Genomic DNA, 14,135 nt, shown 5'->3' with positions numbered 1-14,135 from the left:
CCGTTTGGTCAAGCTTATTTCTGACGGGCATGTCACTCGGCCCGATTGAGATAAGCTCCATCCGTGACGGGCTTGTGCCCGATTAAGATGTTAGCACATATCAGTGACCTTTGCTGACTGACAGAGCGCTGCCCGATACAGATGAGGCTTTTAACCCGTTAGAGATAAGGGATCCCGTGCTGATGTACGTGCTTGTTCTGAGCCTGTTGAGCTACGTGCCGCCGGAAGCGAGCATCGTGCGTGTCGTGGATCATGTTCGGGGTGTTTGGGATGGCACTCATCACCTTAACCGAGTCATGGCACACAAGTCGGGACATAGCCCTAACCACGTTTGTAATCCTGCATAATAAAAGGACGAAGAAAGCAGAAAAGCAGTGACGTTTTACGCTGCACCAAAATCCTCGTGTGTTCATTTATCTTCCAGTTCGCGTGAGTAAAAATCTTGTTTGATCGAGTGGGTGCTGACTGTTAACAATATAAACGCAACAGATTGGAGGAAACTTAGCTGCACATGATAACAATTGATTAAATGTGATAGTGATTAGTTTGAGTCGGTTTATCTCAAGTTGTTTAGCTAGATGCTTATCGCATGTATTTTATCTTGTGTAACTGCATCCACGAGATGCTCGGAGGCGTGCATGGGCGCCGGTGTCAGCGCGCGGCTGGACGGCGACCGCGTGGTCGAGCGCGGCGAGGTGCAGCGGTGCGTGAAGCTGTTCATGGCGGATGGAGACGCCGCGACGAAGATGGGCGGTGTCCGGGCACAGTTCGAGCGCTGGAGGGAGCGCGCAGAGGAGGCGGTCGCCGTCGGCGGGTCGTCCGAGAGGAATCTCCGGGCGTTTGCGTCTGGGGCGTGATGCAGGTGGTGTGCTCGAGAACGAGGACGTGAGGTCCGCTGGCGGCCGGTTGTGACCTGTGATGGCGAACGCGACGGCTGCACTACATTGTTTGTAAGAAGAAAATCGCAGACAATTCGGTTGGTGGTTCAGTGTGGCGAATGATCACTGTAGTGGATAAAACAAGGTCTCTAGACGAAGCCACCGCCGACTCTGCCTGGCTCCGCCGCAAGCCGCGGCCGCCGTCACCCCCGCGTGGCTCCGCCACCAGCCGCCCGAACACCGCCTCTAGCCTGTGGCCACGTGCGCCGGGAGAGAAAGAAGAGAGATATGAGAGCACGGGAGTGACACGAGAGAAGGGAAAAATAAAAGGAGGGAAAAGAGAAAAATTAAAATAATCTGATATGTGGAACCCATCGACACCACGTCAGCAAAACCGGGTAAAAGTTTCAGTCAATACTGCTGAGAAACTTTTTTTTAACGGATTATGTGAGTTTAGAGATATATATTTATAGTATTTCGGTTGAGAGATGAAAAACAAACTTGCTTGTACCTCGGTAAACTTTTTCCACTGGGAAATCACGGTAGAACCAGGCAGGCTGAAGGATATGTCGCTTGTTGTACATCCTTTTGGCTGGCAGAAATGACACATACTGGCCCATCCCGCCAGTAATATAATGAAACCGAAATTGATAACCTTGCTTTGTAATATACTATCCACCTCCCAAAATTTAAAATATAAATATTTATAGATTGTTAAATAGAGTTTAAGGTTCAGCAGAGAAAACTACGTTGTCTCTTAATAAATGAGAATATATATATGACGACGAAATGATATACTAGGATAAAATAAGAATTTTAATGATTGGTGATTGATGGGAAAAAATAGGATTATGATTTTTTTAAGAAAGAAGATACACACAGGAGACAACGAATTTTTACATGAAAACCTTTACAAGAAAAAACTATTGACGTCGTCATGTCGATCTGCGCAATAACCACTGTCAGGAGATGATTAATTACAACGTAGGAAAACACAACAGACCGTCGCATCCTCCCTGTATACTTTACGAGAGATATATAAAGAGAAAATAGAAGTGTCCTATAGGAAAAAACTACAAATCTTATTAGCAAACTCTAAGAATCCTAATACAGAGGACAATTTTTTTTTTGCAAGACTGATATCATAATACAAATACATTACGTATTAAAATTCGGATGATATATGTAACAACAGTCTTTCTATCTTGAGGTCATATTGATGCTCACCCAATTAGCTTGACTAACTTTGCCACTTGTTTGTAAATTCTTAGGCTACGCCAATTTGCAGTGTTGCCATCATCTGAGGAAGCTGCCGAGTTGCCATCAGCTGAGTTGTAACTGGATAAGAATTAAAGGTCACTTGAGGGCTACCTGCTTCATTGACTTGGAAGACTTGGACCAAAAAACCCAAGGCAAGGAGCCTGAACAAAATTGATATCTGTTTACTGAGGAAGAGGTGATCCTCCTAATTATGGCGATTGGATTAGTGCCATCTCTTCTTTCATCAGCTAGCAGCCTGTTGGCAATTCTTCGAAGCCGGCCATCGGCTTTGCATCCTCCTACTGCATCTGCAGATCTGCAACGTCTCGAACGACTGCTGTCACGCATCCAGGCTACAGTAGATGATGCCGAGGAACAAGAGGTCCAGGACAACTATGCTAAGTTGTGGCTTAAGGAGCTCAAGGAGTTAGCGCATGATGCTAAGGATGTCCTTGAAGATTACCGGTATGAGCTGCTGCGGTGCAAAGTGCAAGAGCGCCAAGCTGATTATCCACGCAAGCGGAAGCACATCGACTATGATCAAGAAGATGATGATAGTATTAATGAGGTACGAGTATCAACGATTGAATGATTGCTGCATAATTGTTTTATAGCACGTTTTTAAGTTTTTGCCAAAATAAAATGCTACTACGTACTAATCATAAATCTCCCTAGAATAATAACGGACATTGATCTTGTCATGCTCTTAATTCATTCATCCATTTTACAGGGTTACCTTTCCTGAAAACAATGAACAATTTTACCATCCTTGCGGAGTATCATATTTTCAAATGTAAAACTTTGGTACTTCCATGTAATGAAAAATTTATAATAAAAATTTAGCCAACACTCTGGAAATATATAATTTCTAAGATGCCCAAGACATACGATGCATCACCGAGATCTTTCATATCAAATTTCTATAACAAAATTTCCTTGGCTTCTCACAGTAAATTCTTATCACTACTTGCTAATAAAATGTCTTCTACATAGAATACTAGTATAATGAATTTTCTACCTTTAATTTTGGTATAAATACAGTTGTCCACCTTATTTTCCTTAAATCTGAATTTCTTAGTAAGTTCATTGAATTTAAGGTTCCATTGCCTTGACGCTTGTTTAAGATGGATTTTTTAAGTTCGCATATAAACATTTTGGAAATGTTGTTTCCCTAACATTTGCCTTTCTTTCCCTAACAAAACCTTCTGGTTAAGCCATGTAAACATTTTCATTTAAGTCTCATTTAGAAATGTTGTTTTCACATCCATTTGATGGGTTTCTAAATCATAATGTGCTACTAGCGCCATAATAATTCTGAATGAGTCTTTCTTAGAGACCGGAGAAAAAGTTTCATTATAATCAATTCCTTCTCTCTACGAAAAACCATTCGCCATAAGCCTTGCTTTGAATCGTTTAATATTTCCTTTATTTCCTTTGGAGTCTAATTTAGTTTTGTAGACCCATTTATAGCCTACAGTTTTTACTCCGCTAGGAATTTCTACTAGATCCCACACTTTATTTTGGTTCACTGATTTAAATTCATCTTCCATGGCTTGAATCCATTTGGATGAAATTTGACTCTTATGGCTTCTTTAAATGAGGTGGGGTCATCTCACTTCCCAATATCTTCACCCATGTAAATTTCATAATAATAAGGGACGGCAGATCTCATGTTTCGTTCTGATCCTATTGATTCTTGATTTTTCACTATTAACCACATACGGTTGAGAATTTGGTTGCGGAATTTCTTCTTCATCATGTTTCACGGGACTCTGTTGAGGTTCATTATTTTCATGAGTTTCAATATTTTTCTCGGCAGTAGCCCGTCAACAATTGGAACTACAATTTGTGATACATTTTGAATAAAGGGATATTAGTCTCTTGGATTTCTGGAGGAGAAGATACACTCACCCGAATTTTCTCAAGATTAATTCTCCTTTCCCGTGAGCTCCCTGTTTCATAATTTTCCAAGAAGACAACATGTGGTCTGGGCAATAAAATCGATATCCCTAAGAATGCAATGGATAACCGATAAAATGATAGCTCACAGTCTTAGGTCTAATTTCTTTAATTGGGGATTAAATAATTTAGCTTCTGGAAGGCATCCTCACACTTTTAAATAATTTAATGTCAGTTTTCTCCCGATTCATAATTCTTACGGAGTTTTCAGCACCAACTTGCTTGGAACTCTTTTTAATACATAAGCAGTTGTTTTTAATGCCTCGATCCATAATTTATTTGATAAGATGAAGTGACTAAGCATGCTCCGCGCCATCTCCATGAGTGTGCGATTGAGTCTTTCTACCACTCCATTTTGTTGAGGCTCTCCAAGCATGGAATATTGAGTTATTATCCCATGTATCGGAAGATATTGAGCAAATGGACTAGGTATTTGCCCAAGCGGAGCATGTTTCCCATAGTATTCACCACCACAGTCTGATTTCATAATTTTAATTTTCGCATTGTGTTGGTTCTCAATTTTAGCTTTAAATATTTTAAATTTTTCAAGAGATTAGGAACGATCGCTTATGGGGTAAATGTATCCATAACAAGAATAATCATCCATAAATATGTTGAATGAATCAAAACCCATCTATAGATATCACGAGGAATAGTCCACAAATATCAGTGTGAATTATTTTAGTGGGCTTGTGCTCCTAGTGACTCCTTTCTTAATTGATTTAGCAAATTTTCCTTTAACGCAGTCTATGCAATGATTAGCGTCACAAAAATCTAAGGGGAGTAATAATTCTTCTTTGATGAGACGTTCTATTCTCCCCTAGAAATGTGGCATAAGCGATATTGCCAAAATTTCAATGAAGTCTCAGTTTTACCATTGCAAACATTTACTACATTCATCACAATATCATCCAAAGATAGCAAGTAGAGTTTGTCTCGCACGAACGCAAGACTAATAACTTTATTAAGATGCTTAATGTAACAAGTTCTCTTTGGAAAAATATAGTCATATCTCGATTCTTCTAGGGCTCTAACTGAAATAAGATTTCTTTTAACGGAAGTAGCAACTAAAAATTATTAAGCATTAATTTATAGCTGTGGGGAGTTTGATCGCGAAGGCTCCAACAACCTTCACTCCAATCTTCGCTCCATGAGCCACTCTTAGGGTTCGCTCCCCCTTTCTTAGCGTCTGAACGCCATTAAATCGCTGTAATAAATTAGTAATGTGCATAGTGACACTTGAGTCAACCCATCCAGAACTACGGAAAAACTCAATAAACAGGGTTTCATTAACATTAAATATTTTATTAATCTTATTTATAACTTTTCTAGCCAACCAGTCCTTGAATGAGGACAGTCCGTATGCCAATGACACAAAAGGTGCAGTGAGAATTCTTAAATTTCGGCATAGCTGAAGCTTGAGGGCTTGGTTGAGCATATTCCCTCCTTATTTCAGAGGGTGGTGTGACTTGCCCCTTTTCTTTGATCAAATATATATATATATAGCAAAACTAATATGTGCTTCCCCTTATAATAAGTTATTCTATACCCCCATCCCCTCATAAGGCCCAAACCTTTTCCCACCCCCTTTCAAAGGCCCAAACCCTCTCTTCTAACCTGGTCAAAGCCCTCTCCCGCCGGTCAAACTCGTCCTTTGACCTTACTCGATATCCCATCTTTGTGAACTCCCGTCTATCTGAAAAGTGCAGTAACACACAAGCAAAAATACACTAACATGCCTTATAAAATACAGTAACAACGTCAAAATATAGTTATAACAGATCTAATTTTTTAAATCATATTTTTTTAACCAATGTGGTGAAAACAGTTTTGAAAATAATATAAAACATATGAGATATTGTTATCTAAAGATTGGGAATACAATATTTTAGCTCTCTCATATGCATTAGTTGTACTGTAGCAACAATATACAGTCATGATATTATTGTACGTTCTATCGTGATGTTACTGTATTTCTATCACGACGTTACTACAATTGTGCAACACATATGTTACTGCACGTATATCGCGATGTTACTGCACTTCTATCACGATGTTATTACAATTGTGTAGTAACAATACACATATTTTATAGCAACATAGCGTTATTACTACATAGGTGGCACATCGTTACTGCACTTATAGATATTTCTTAAGATTTCGAACTTTAAACAACTTTGTCTCTCACCTTATATATTATTTTTTAGAACTTTTGTACCATGTTGTTTGAAAAAAATGTTTTAAAAAAGTAGATCCCTAATGGGTATGTTTCGACGTTGTTACTGTAAATTAGTTATTGTGTTACTATATTTTTGTCGTTGTGTTACTGCATAATTCTTGTGAAGCGAGAAGTGAGCTTAAATAGACATGAGAAAAAACCCATAAAGGGATTGACCCACGGGGTTAACCCTTTGACCAACCTTTAAATAAGGTGAGGTGGTTTTTTGGGCCATGGGAGAAGGGTGGGAGGTGGAATGGGTCTTCTAAGGCCTTGGAAGGGATAGGGTGTCGAGCTTATACTAAGGAGGGTGCACGTATTATTCTTGCATAATATATATATATATATATATATCTTCTCCAAATCTAGTCACCATTGGGTAGAAAATATTTATAAAATATTAAAATAAATCCTTAATTACATCACCGTGGGGAGAACTAGTCAAAGAAAAATTAATCATATTTAAATTAACGTGAAACCATAAATAACGTTTGTCAATAAATAATTTCACATTATGAATTCTTTCTAGCAAACTTCCCACTGTTTCCATTTGAATAGAAATAATTTTCTCAATGATCAAATGTAATTTTTAGTAATTTTAGATGGCCCACAAAGAATATAAACTAGTGAATTCTTTCTAGCAAACTTCTCGTTGGTTCCATTGAACTAGAATTAATTTTTTTTGAATGATAAACATATATTTTTATTATTTTTTCAGTAAATTTAAATGGCCCAAAAAAGATAGAAACTGATTTATTAAAATAAAAGCGATTTAAACCATTTATTTTTAATTTAAATAAAAGTTGTCCCATCTTATTACCGAGCCGTTCCGCTAATGGGCCGGCCTGTTTAAACGACGCGAGCAAGCCGTCGGGCAAAAAAATAAGGAAATTTCTTTAAAAAAAACTGAAAACAATATATTCTAATTTAAATAACTTTGAGCCCATGTTATTACCGAGCCGGCCCGGCCCGTTAACGTCGGCGGCCCGTTAAGCGGCCTGCGCGCGTAGTGGGCGCCGGCCCAGCCAGCCGAGACGGCCGAACTAGCCGAGGCGGACCAGGAGATTTGAACTGATTCATCTTGGCCGTCCGATCCGATCGGACGACTGGGATTGGTGCGGCATGAATCAAATCACCACGGCTACCAAAACACTATCCTTAGCCCCATTTGACGGTTTCCCCCTTCTCTCTCCTCTCTTGATTCCTCTCCGGCGGCGGGCGGCGAGCACCCGGCGGCCGGGATGTCAGCGGCGCGGCGGTCCGGCGAGGAGTGTGCGCGGCACTCAACTCGCCGGCTTGGGGGGCGTGCGCGCCCAGTGGCGGCGCCCAAGCCGGCGGCTTCCTTCCCGTCGGCGCGCGCGGCGGAGCCGGCGCGGCCGAGGAGAGCAGAGGCGGTCGCGTGCTCGCGCACGTGCAAGGGCACAGTCCGGACGGCGCAGCCGCGGCGGCAGCCGCGCGCGCACGGGCAAAACCCTCACGGCGCAGTGGCGGCGACGGCAGCCGATTCCCGGCGCGCTAACCGCAGCGGCGGCGGCGACGGCGAGCAGTGGCCGAAGCCCACGCGACGGCGACGACGACTGCTACTACCAATCCGGTAAATTCTTGAATCCGGAAAAAAAAATTCCGGCCAGAGTGAATAGTTTTTGTTGATTGAAATTTGGGGATTTTTTATCTAGCGTTTTATTGATTGATTGAATGTTGTAAATTCCATCTATTAGACAGAATTCGAACAATAAAACACGCTACTGCACTACACAGTAAGGATGAACCCTAATTCAGTCTAACAGAAGAACATGCATAAAAATTGTTTATTGAATTCGCAGCAATCAGATACTAAACCTTAGATTAATTAATGGGACCATATATGATTAGGATCATCTGATACCATAATGTTGGATAATTTATTACATCTCTAAAAAAGATTACGAATTTAAACCTAATCTATGCATGATCACCAGTTAATTTTTGATGTGGAAATTAAATATTGGACCTGAAGACGAAGCCATTTGTCTGTCTTCTCTTCTTTCCTTGATTTATTCCTTCTCTTCTTTGTCGCTGGCGAGATCAGACCGTCGGTGATCTGTTCTGAATTCCTGACCTTCGGGTCTTAGCAACACCGCCCTAGAATCGCCACACGAAACACTTCCAATGCTTTCTCTGATCGGGAGAGATTAGCTACGAATTTAATCGTGTTAAAAACAACACGAGCGTCCCCATAGGTTCATCTTTGTATGTAGCGCACTAGTGGGCCTCGGGGGCTTTTCCTTATCTAATTCTGGCATGTTATCCACCAATCATGGTAAACAGCCATTAGGGTTACGAATTTAGATTACGGATAGATATTAGGTGGTTATATCTCTCCTAAAAATCAGCTAAACCGATAAATCCAACCAACAGGAGATGGTAGCTGAACCAATGATTAGAATAGCAGCCAATGGAGGGTCAACTAGACCACTGGCGAAGTGCAACAGTGGCACCTTGAAGAAGATATGGTAGCGGTACTCAAAGTAGACAAAAAAGTGATGGCTGATGATAAGTGTGGACGATTGGGATATCAATTGAAATGGCAAATTGGCAATGAAGGTGATGAGAGCGACGACGCTATGGCCTGCCGAGACAACACAATGGCAGCTTCTAGTCGATGCATCAGCTTATGTGCCCTCATCTTTTAGCTCTGGGTTATACTTATTATCCAAAATTTGAATTTTACGACCTTAAATTCAGAGTTGATTTTGAGGTTTTTTCATCGAAATTTATTTTTCAGCTTTAACTTTTAGATCGCTATAAACACGTATATAAAAGTTTTTATCCAAAAAATATTTTCCGTTTGTAGATATGCCATTTGGCTTTATCTTTTTACAACCTTAAAGATGACCCCAGCACACTACAGTCTGAGGGAACAATACAGTGTGGCAGCTAAATATTGAGACATTGTACACTTGCTTGTAGACGGATACTCGATCGGTTGATCAGTCCGAACGCGCATGTACAACACAATTATGAAGAAGCCACTTGGACTGTAAACAAATCAATTATATTCTAATATGCATGTAACTACCATAATTCTTTAACAAAATAGAATATTATAACTTTAATATTTATAGTGATAATGAATCCTTTTCCTGTGTCTTTGTACTCTTACTCACCTTTTCAGCCATAAATTGGCAGACAATTAATGACATAGCAAACCGATTTGAGGAGATATTCAGAGATCGAGCTGCTCTCCAGCTCAGATCTGAAGATGCCGAGAAACTAGCAGACAGGAGTGACCGGTTGAATTCAAAGCCAACTACCCACCTTCTAGATGAATCCCTTGTTTTTGGTAGGATTGATGAGAAGGAGAATATTGTAGAATCAATGTTATCCCAAAGCATGAATCCTGGAATTGTTGTTTTGCCAATTGTCGGAATGGGTGGTATTGGAAAGACCACGGTAGCACAGATGGTGTATAATGATGGCCGTGTTAGAAAGCATTTTGATCATAGTGGTTGGATTCATGTCTCCCCAACATTTGATGTCCTTAGGCTGATGACCGCAATAACAGAGTCATTGACCAAGAGAAACTGTGGCTTCACACAGCTAAGCCTAATTCATGAGGTCCTTCTCAAAGAATTAGTTGGGAAGAAATTGTTTTTTGTGCTTGACGATGTATGGAACGAATGTGAAAGTTCCTGGCATGATTTAATTTATCCACTCAGGTATGCTCAAACAGTCACAATTTTGGTAACAACTAGGAGTAAGGAGGTGGCACATCTTGTTGAAACAATGAAGCCGTTTAACCTTGGTGCCATTCCTAATGATGATTCCTGGCAATTGTTTCAGTATTATGCTTTTGGGATGCAATGTGTTAATGAAAAATCAAGTTTAGCTCAGATTGGCAGGAAAATTCTGCAGAAGTGCGGTGGTTTACCACTAGCAGTGAAGTCAGTAGGCTGCCTTTTACGCTCTAAAAGAGATGAATATACCTGGATGGAAATATTGGAGAGCGAGCTTTGGGAATTAGATGACAAGGATAATATCTTCCCAGCTCTTAGATTGAGTTATTACCGGTTGCCAACACGGCTAAAACCTTGTTTCCTACTCTGTTCATTGTATCCTACATATTTGGGCTTTACAAAAGATGAAATCATTGACCTGTGGATAGCTCAAGGTTATGTTGACTCCAAAAGTGGTAAAACACGCCAGGAGGTTGGCAACGAGTATTTTAATGAGCTGTATGAAAGATCATTGATTGAAACTTCATCAGGGCAATTGCTGTGCGAAGCACATTATTTTGATGAGTTACTAGGAAGATCAGTGATTGAGAGTTTATATGAGAATATTGAGAGACCTCGCAATATTGGGCTAAAGAGTTACAGATCGCCCCTGCAATTTGTACCTTGGATGGATCCCACCAAATCATTTATCTCTGAGCACGTTGGTAATTTTCATCTAAGAAAGTACATTGATATGAAGCAATCGCTGATTGAAACTTATCTGGAGCAGTCATCAGAGTCAATCCAGCGTTTTAAGTTGCATGATGCTATTTTTGATCTTGCAAAGTCATTTACTAGCAGAGAACGCTGTACGGCAGTATTTCACACACTATGTAATTTGCCAAATGAACTTCACCAACTTCATGCATCACAAGCTAGTAGAACACTTTCCTTTCATGAACCAAGGTCTCTGCAGACATTGGTATTAAACTGTTGTTTCTCTGCTAGCTTCAATGAATTATCCAGTTTTGTATATCTCAGGGCGTTGGTACTGAATTCAAACCAGGATGTTACCAATATGATAGGTTCAATTGGCAATTTGAAGCACCTGCGTTATCTCTCTCTAAATTGCTATCTGCAAGAACTGCCTGAATCCGTGTCTCGTCTTTACAGCCTGGAGACATTGGTGATTTCCAATTTAAGAACATTGAGGGCAACAAACTTTCACAATCTTGTCAGCCTTAGAAGTCTTCATGTATATTTCGAGTTTTTGGATGGATCTTTGGATCAAATTTGCAAGCTTGATATGTTGGACACAGTATGTCTGAAGCGATGCAGTAATATCACATACTTACCCTTACATGTAGGAAGCCTCATCAAGTTACAGCGTCTTCAACTCATTGAAATACCAAACATCAGGATTTTGGATAATGCATCTTTTAAGTACAGAAGAATTAACAGTATAACAAGGCACCCAGAAGCAACATTTCCATCCTTAGAGGAGTTAGAACTCATAAAATTGTGCAAACTAGAGGATTGGTATGGAATACAGCATTCAGATTGCCCGAAATTGCAGAGACTTACAATCAGAAACTGCGTTAAACTCAGAACAGTTCCTTGTTTTGTTTCCCTTAGAAAGCTGGTAATAAGCAATTGTGCCCTCACAATTCTGCCATTTTCAGTAGGTAATATACCGTCAAAGCTCCAAACTATTGATATCAGAGATTGTACGTACCTGAGTACTTTGGTGGGACTACAAAACCTTTCTTATCTCATCAGCTTGTATATTGCCCGTTGTCCTCGGCTCCTCATTCCCCCTTCAGAAAATATGCTGTGTAAGCCTCACAATGCATTTATTGCTGACTGCCCTAAACTGAAGCAGTGGTGCGAGAAACATGAGTTCAACTATTTTCAGGTATGTACAGTTGTCTATAATAGTACAATCATTTTGGTAACAACGCCTTGTATTTCCTCATTTCCCACACGAGTACATGTTTCAGTAAATACAGGCCCTTCTAGTTTCGAGGGTGCAAAGTGCATGTTCTACTTTAAGTAAAGTGCAAAATAGACTAGTATTTTCCATGTATACCAATGCATTGGGTGAGGAATTACGTGTGCTTCCTTATCTAATTAATTTATTGATGTATTTCTGCTACCAAATATGAGCTGCAAGTGGAATGATGGTTCCATTGTAAATTAATATATCTACTCTCCATCTGCTTGAGACCCTTATTATTTGCATAACAGTTAAGACATGTGCAAATCAGTTTACTTCATAGTGAATACCATAATTCGGTAATATGAATAATATTTGTAATAACTAACCAGCATGAAACTTACCTGATTCCTTGACTAGCAGCCAATTTGGTATTGCAACTGTAGCGATACATCAACCTATACGGTTTTTTATGCAATGGAATCCATGTGGTTCTGAGTTCTGATACTATTATTTTTTTTGAATTTTAGTTCTGATACTATTATTAACCAGACCATTAAATTGTTGTCAAAATTGAGGATACATTTGGGGTCAATTTTGACAGATAGTTGTCTCTTCTTTAATAGGTAACTAGGAAGATGCAGATTTCGGATGTACGGTTGATCACAGACTATGGCGTTGAGAATTTCAGTACCGTTGAACATCTGACGATCCAGCAGTGCTCAGAGATGGACCCAACAATGCTTTCCTCGACCGAGAAATGGCTACCATCTAATTTGCGGTTCTTGCACTTAAGTTGTTCCACATTCTCTGGTGTCCTTCAGTTCCACATGGGTCTTCAAACCCTTTCAAGACTAGAGATCTGGAGCTGTACTAAGCTTCAATCACTGGTTGGCTTGCACAAACTCGATGACCTTCGACGATTGGTTTTGGTTGACTGTCCTTTGCTCGAGCTACCAACAGAAACAGAATTTCCAAAACGGTTGTCATCTCTAGTAATTCGTGGGTGCCATCAGCTTCTCTCTCTCCACTTAGGCATGAATGACCCGACGATTCTGAGGGAGCTTGAGATATCTGACTGCCGAGGATTAATGTACATTGGATGGTTAGGCTATTACACAGACATTGAAAGCTTGAAACTTTTTCATTGCCCTCTACTTCAACTGCAGGACTTTGTGCGAGTTGTTCCTGAAACAGCCCTAATCTGTTGTTGTCCCAGGCTAAAGAAGTGGTGCGAGTGGAATGGCATAGAGTACAAGGTAACTAATGTTCTGATATTCTATTCATTCTCTGATGTTAATTCCCCTCTGATATTTTGATTCCTGATTAGGACATCCAGGAAAATCCAGAGGATTCAGTTGGGAAGCTGTGATACTTTTGTAATTCACTGTATTTCGTTATGACCAAACTTCTCCAGGAATGTTGGATGGGTGGGTATCCATTCTGATAGAGCGAATCTTGTGTTGGTACAGATATTGATCTACGAGGGCTCAAGGCAATGTATTGTAACCTGTAAGAGGGTTGTCTGAAAACATATTACAGGGTTTGCGTCAAGTTCAACTCAAATTTTAACCATAACTTAGTTGGAATGGAAGCTGCATAATTTATCATAATAATGCAAATATGGTGAAATGGAGTAACGGTTTTAAAATTTAATTGCATTTTCATAAGACTGTGCAGACTATAGTTTTAGTCTTGCAAAGTGACTTTCTGATAGTTAAAATTATATTAATACGTGCAACATGGTGTTCACATATTTAAACAAGAGTGAGTATACTGTGTATTTAAGAATGATGCCTCTTTCACAGTTTTCGGAAAGTTTAGCTTATGGCTTCTATAAGATTAGGCAGCTGCTCGTTTGTTAGGGTCCTGAAATGGGCTTGCTTAGTTACGTGCACATGGGCCAATTCAACTACTTCCTCCCTCCCTATTTTAATAGATAACATCATTAATGTTTTACCATTCATTTTATTAAAAGTGTGTACAAATATGTAAATATTTAAGTTATAATTAATGTACCTTTGATAATAATTATAATAACAATAAAATAAATGATAATTAAATAAGTTTTTAATAAGACGAATGTTCAACTTATACCAAAAAAATAAACAACGTCCTCCATATACGGAGTAGTAATAAGATAAGAAAAAGAAAGAAAAGCAACTGGTGAGAATGACGAGTGGTGGTGG

At 39.7% G+C, this 14,135-nt stretch overlaps 1 protein-coding gene across 2 annotated transcripts; it reads left to right on the top strand.

Moving 5' to 3' along the window:
- Positions 1 to 2,254: 2,254 nt before the first annotated feature.
- Positions 2,255 to 13,682, top strand: LOC102718593 (putative disease resistance protein RGA3). Of its 2 annotated transcripts, none has more exons than XM_006644173.3 (4): positions 2,255 to 2,706; positions 9,484 to 11,925; positions 12,573 to 13,205; positions 13,286 to 13,682. In XM_006644173.3, the coding sequence occupies exons 1-4, from the start codon at positions 2,350 to 2,352 to the stop codon at positions 13,316 to 13,318; spliced, it is 3,465 nt and encodes a 1,154-aa protein (XP_006644236.1). In that variant the 5' UTR covers positions 2,255 to 2,349; the 3' UTR covers positions 13,319 to 13,682. The 2 variants fall into 2 exon arrangements, with proteins under 2 accessions (XP_006644236.1, XP_006644235.1); XM_006644172.3 differs by having other exon boundaries at positions 2,256 to 2,706; positions 13,277 to 13,682.
- Positions 13,683 to 14,135: the final 453 nt, after the last annotated feature.

The sequence above is a fragment of the Oryza brachyantha genome, chromosome 1, assembly GCF_000231095.2.
Source record: "Oryza brachyantha chromosome 1, ObraRS2, whole genome shotgun sequence".
Lineage (NCBI taxonomy): Eukaryota > Viridiplantae > Streptophyta > Magnoliopsida > Poales > Poaceae > Oryza > Oryza brachyantha.
Note: the sequence above shows the minus strand (reverse complement) of the source record. Positions and strands in the feature narration are given on the sequence as shown.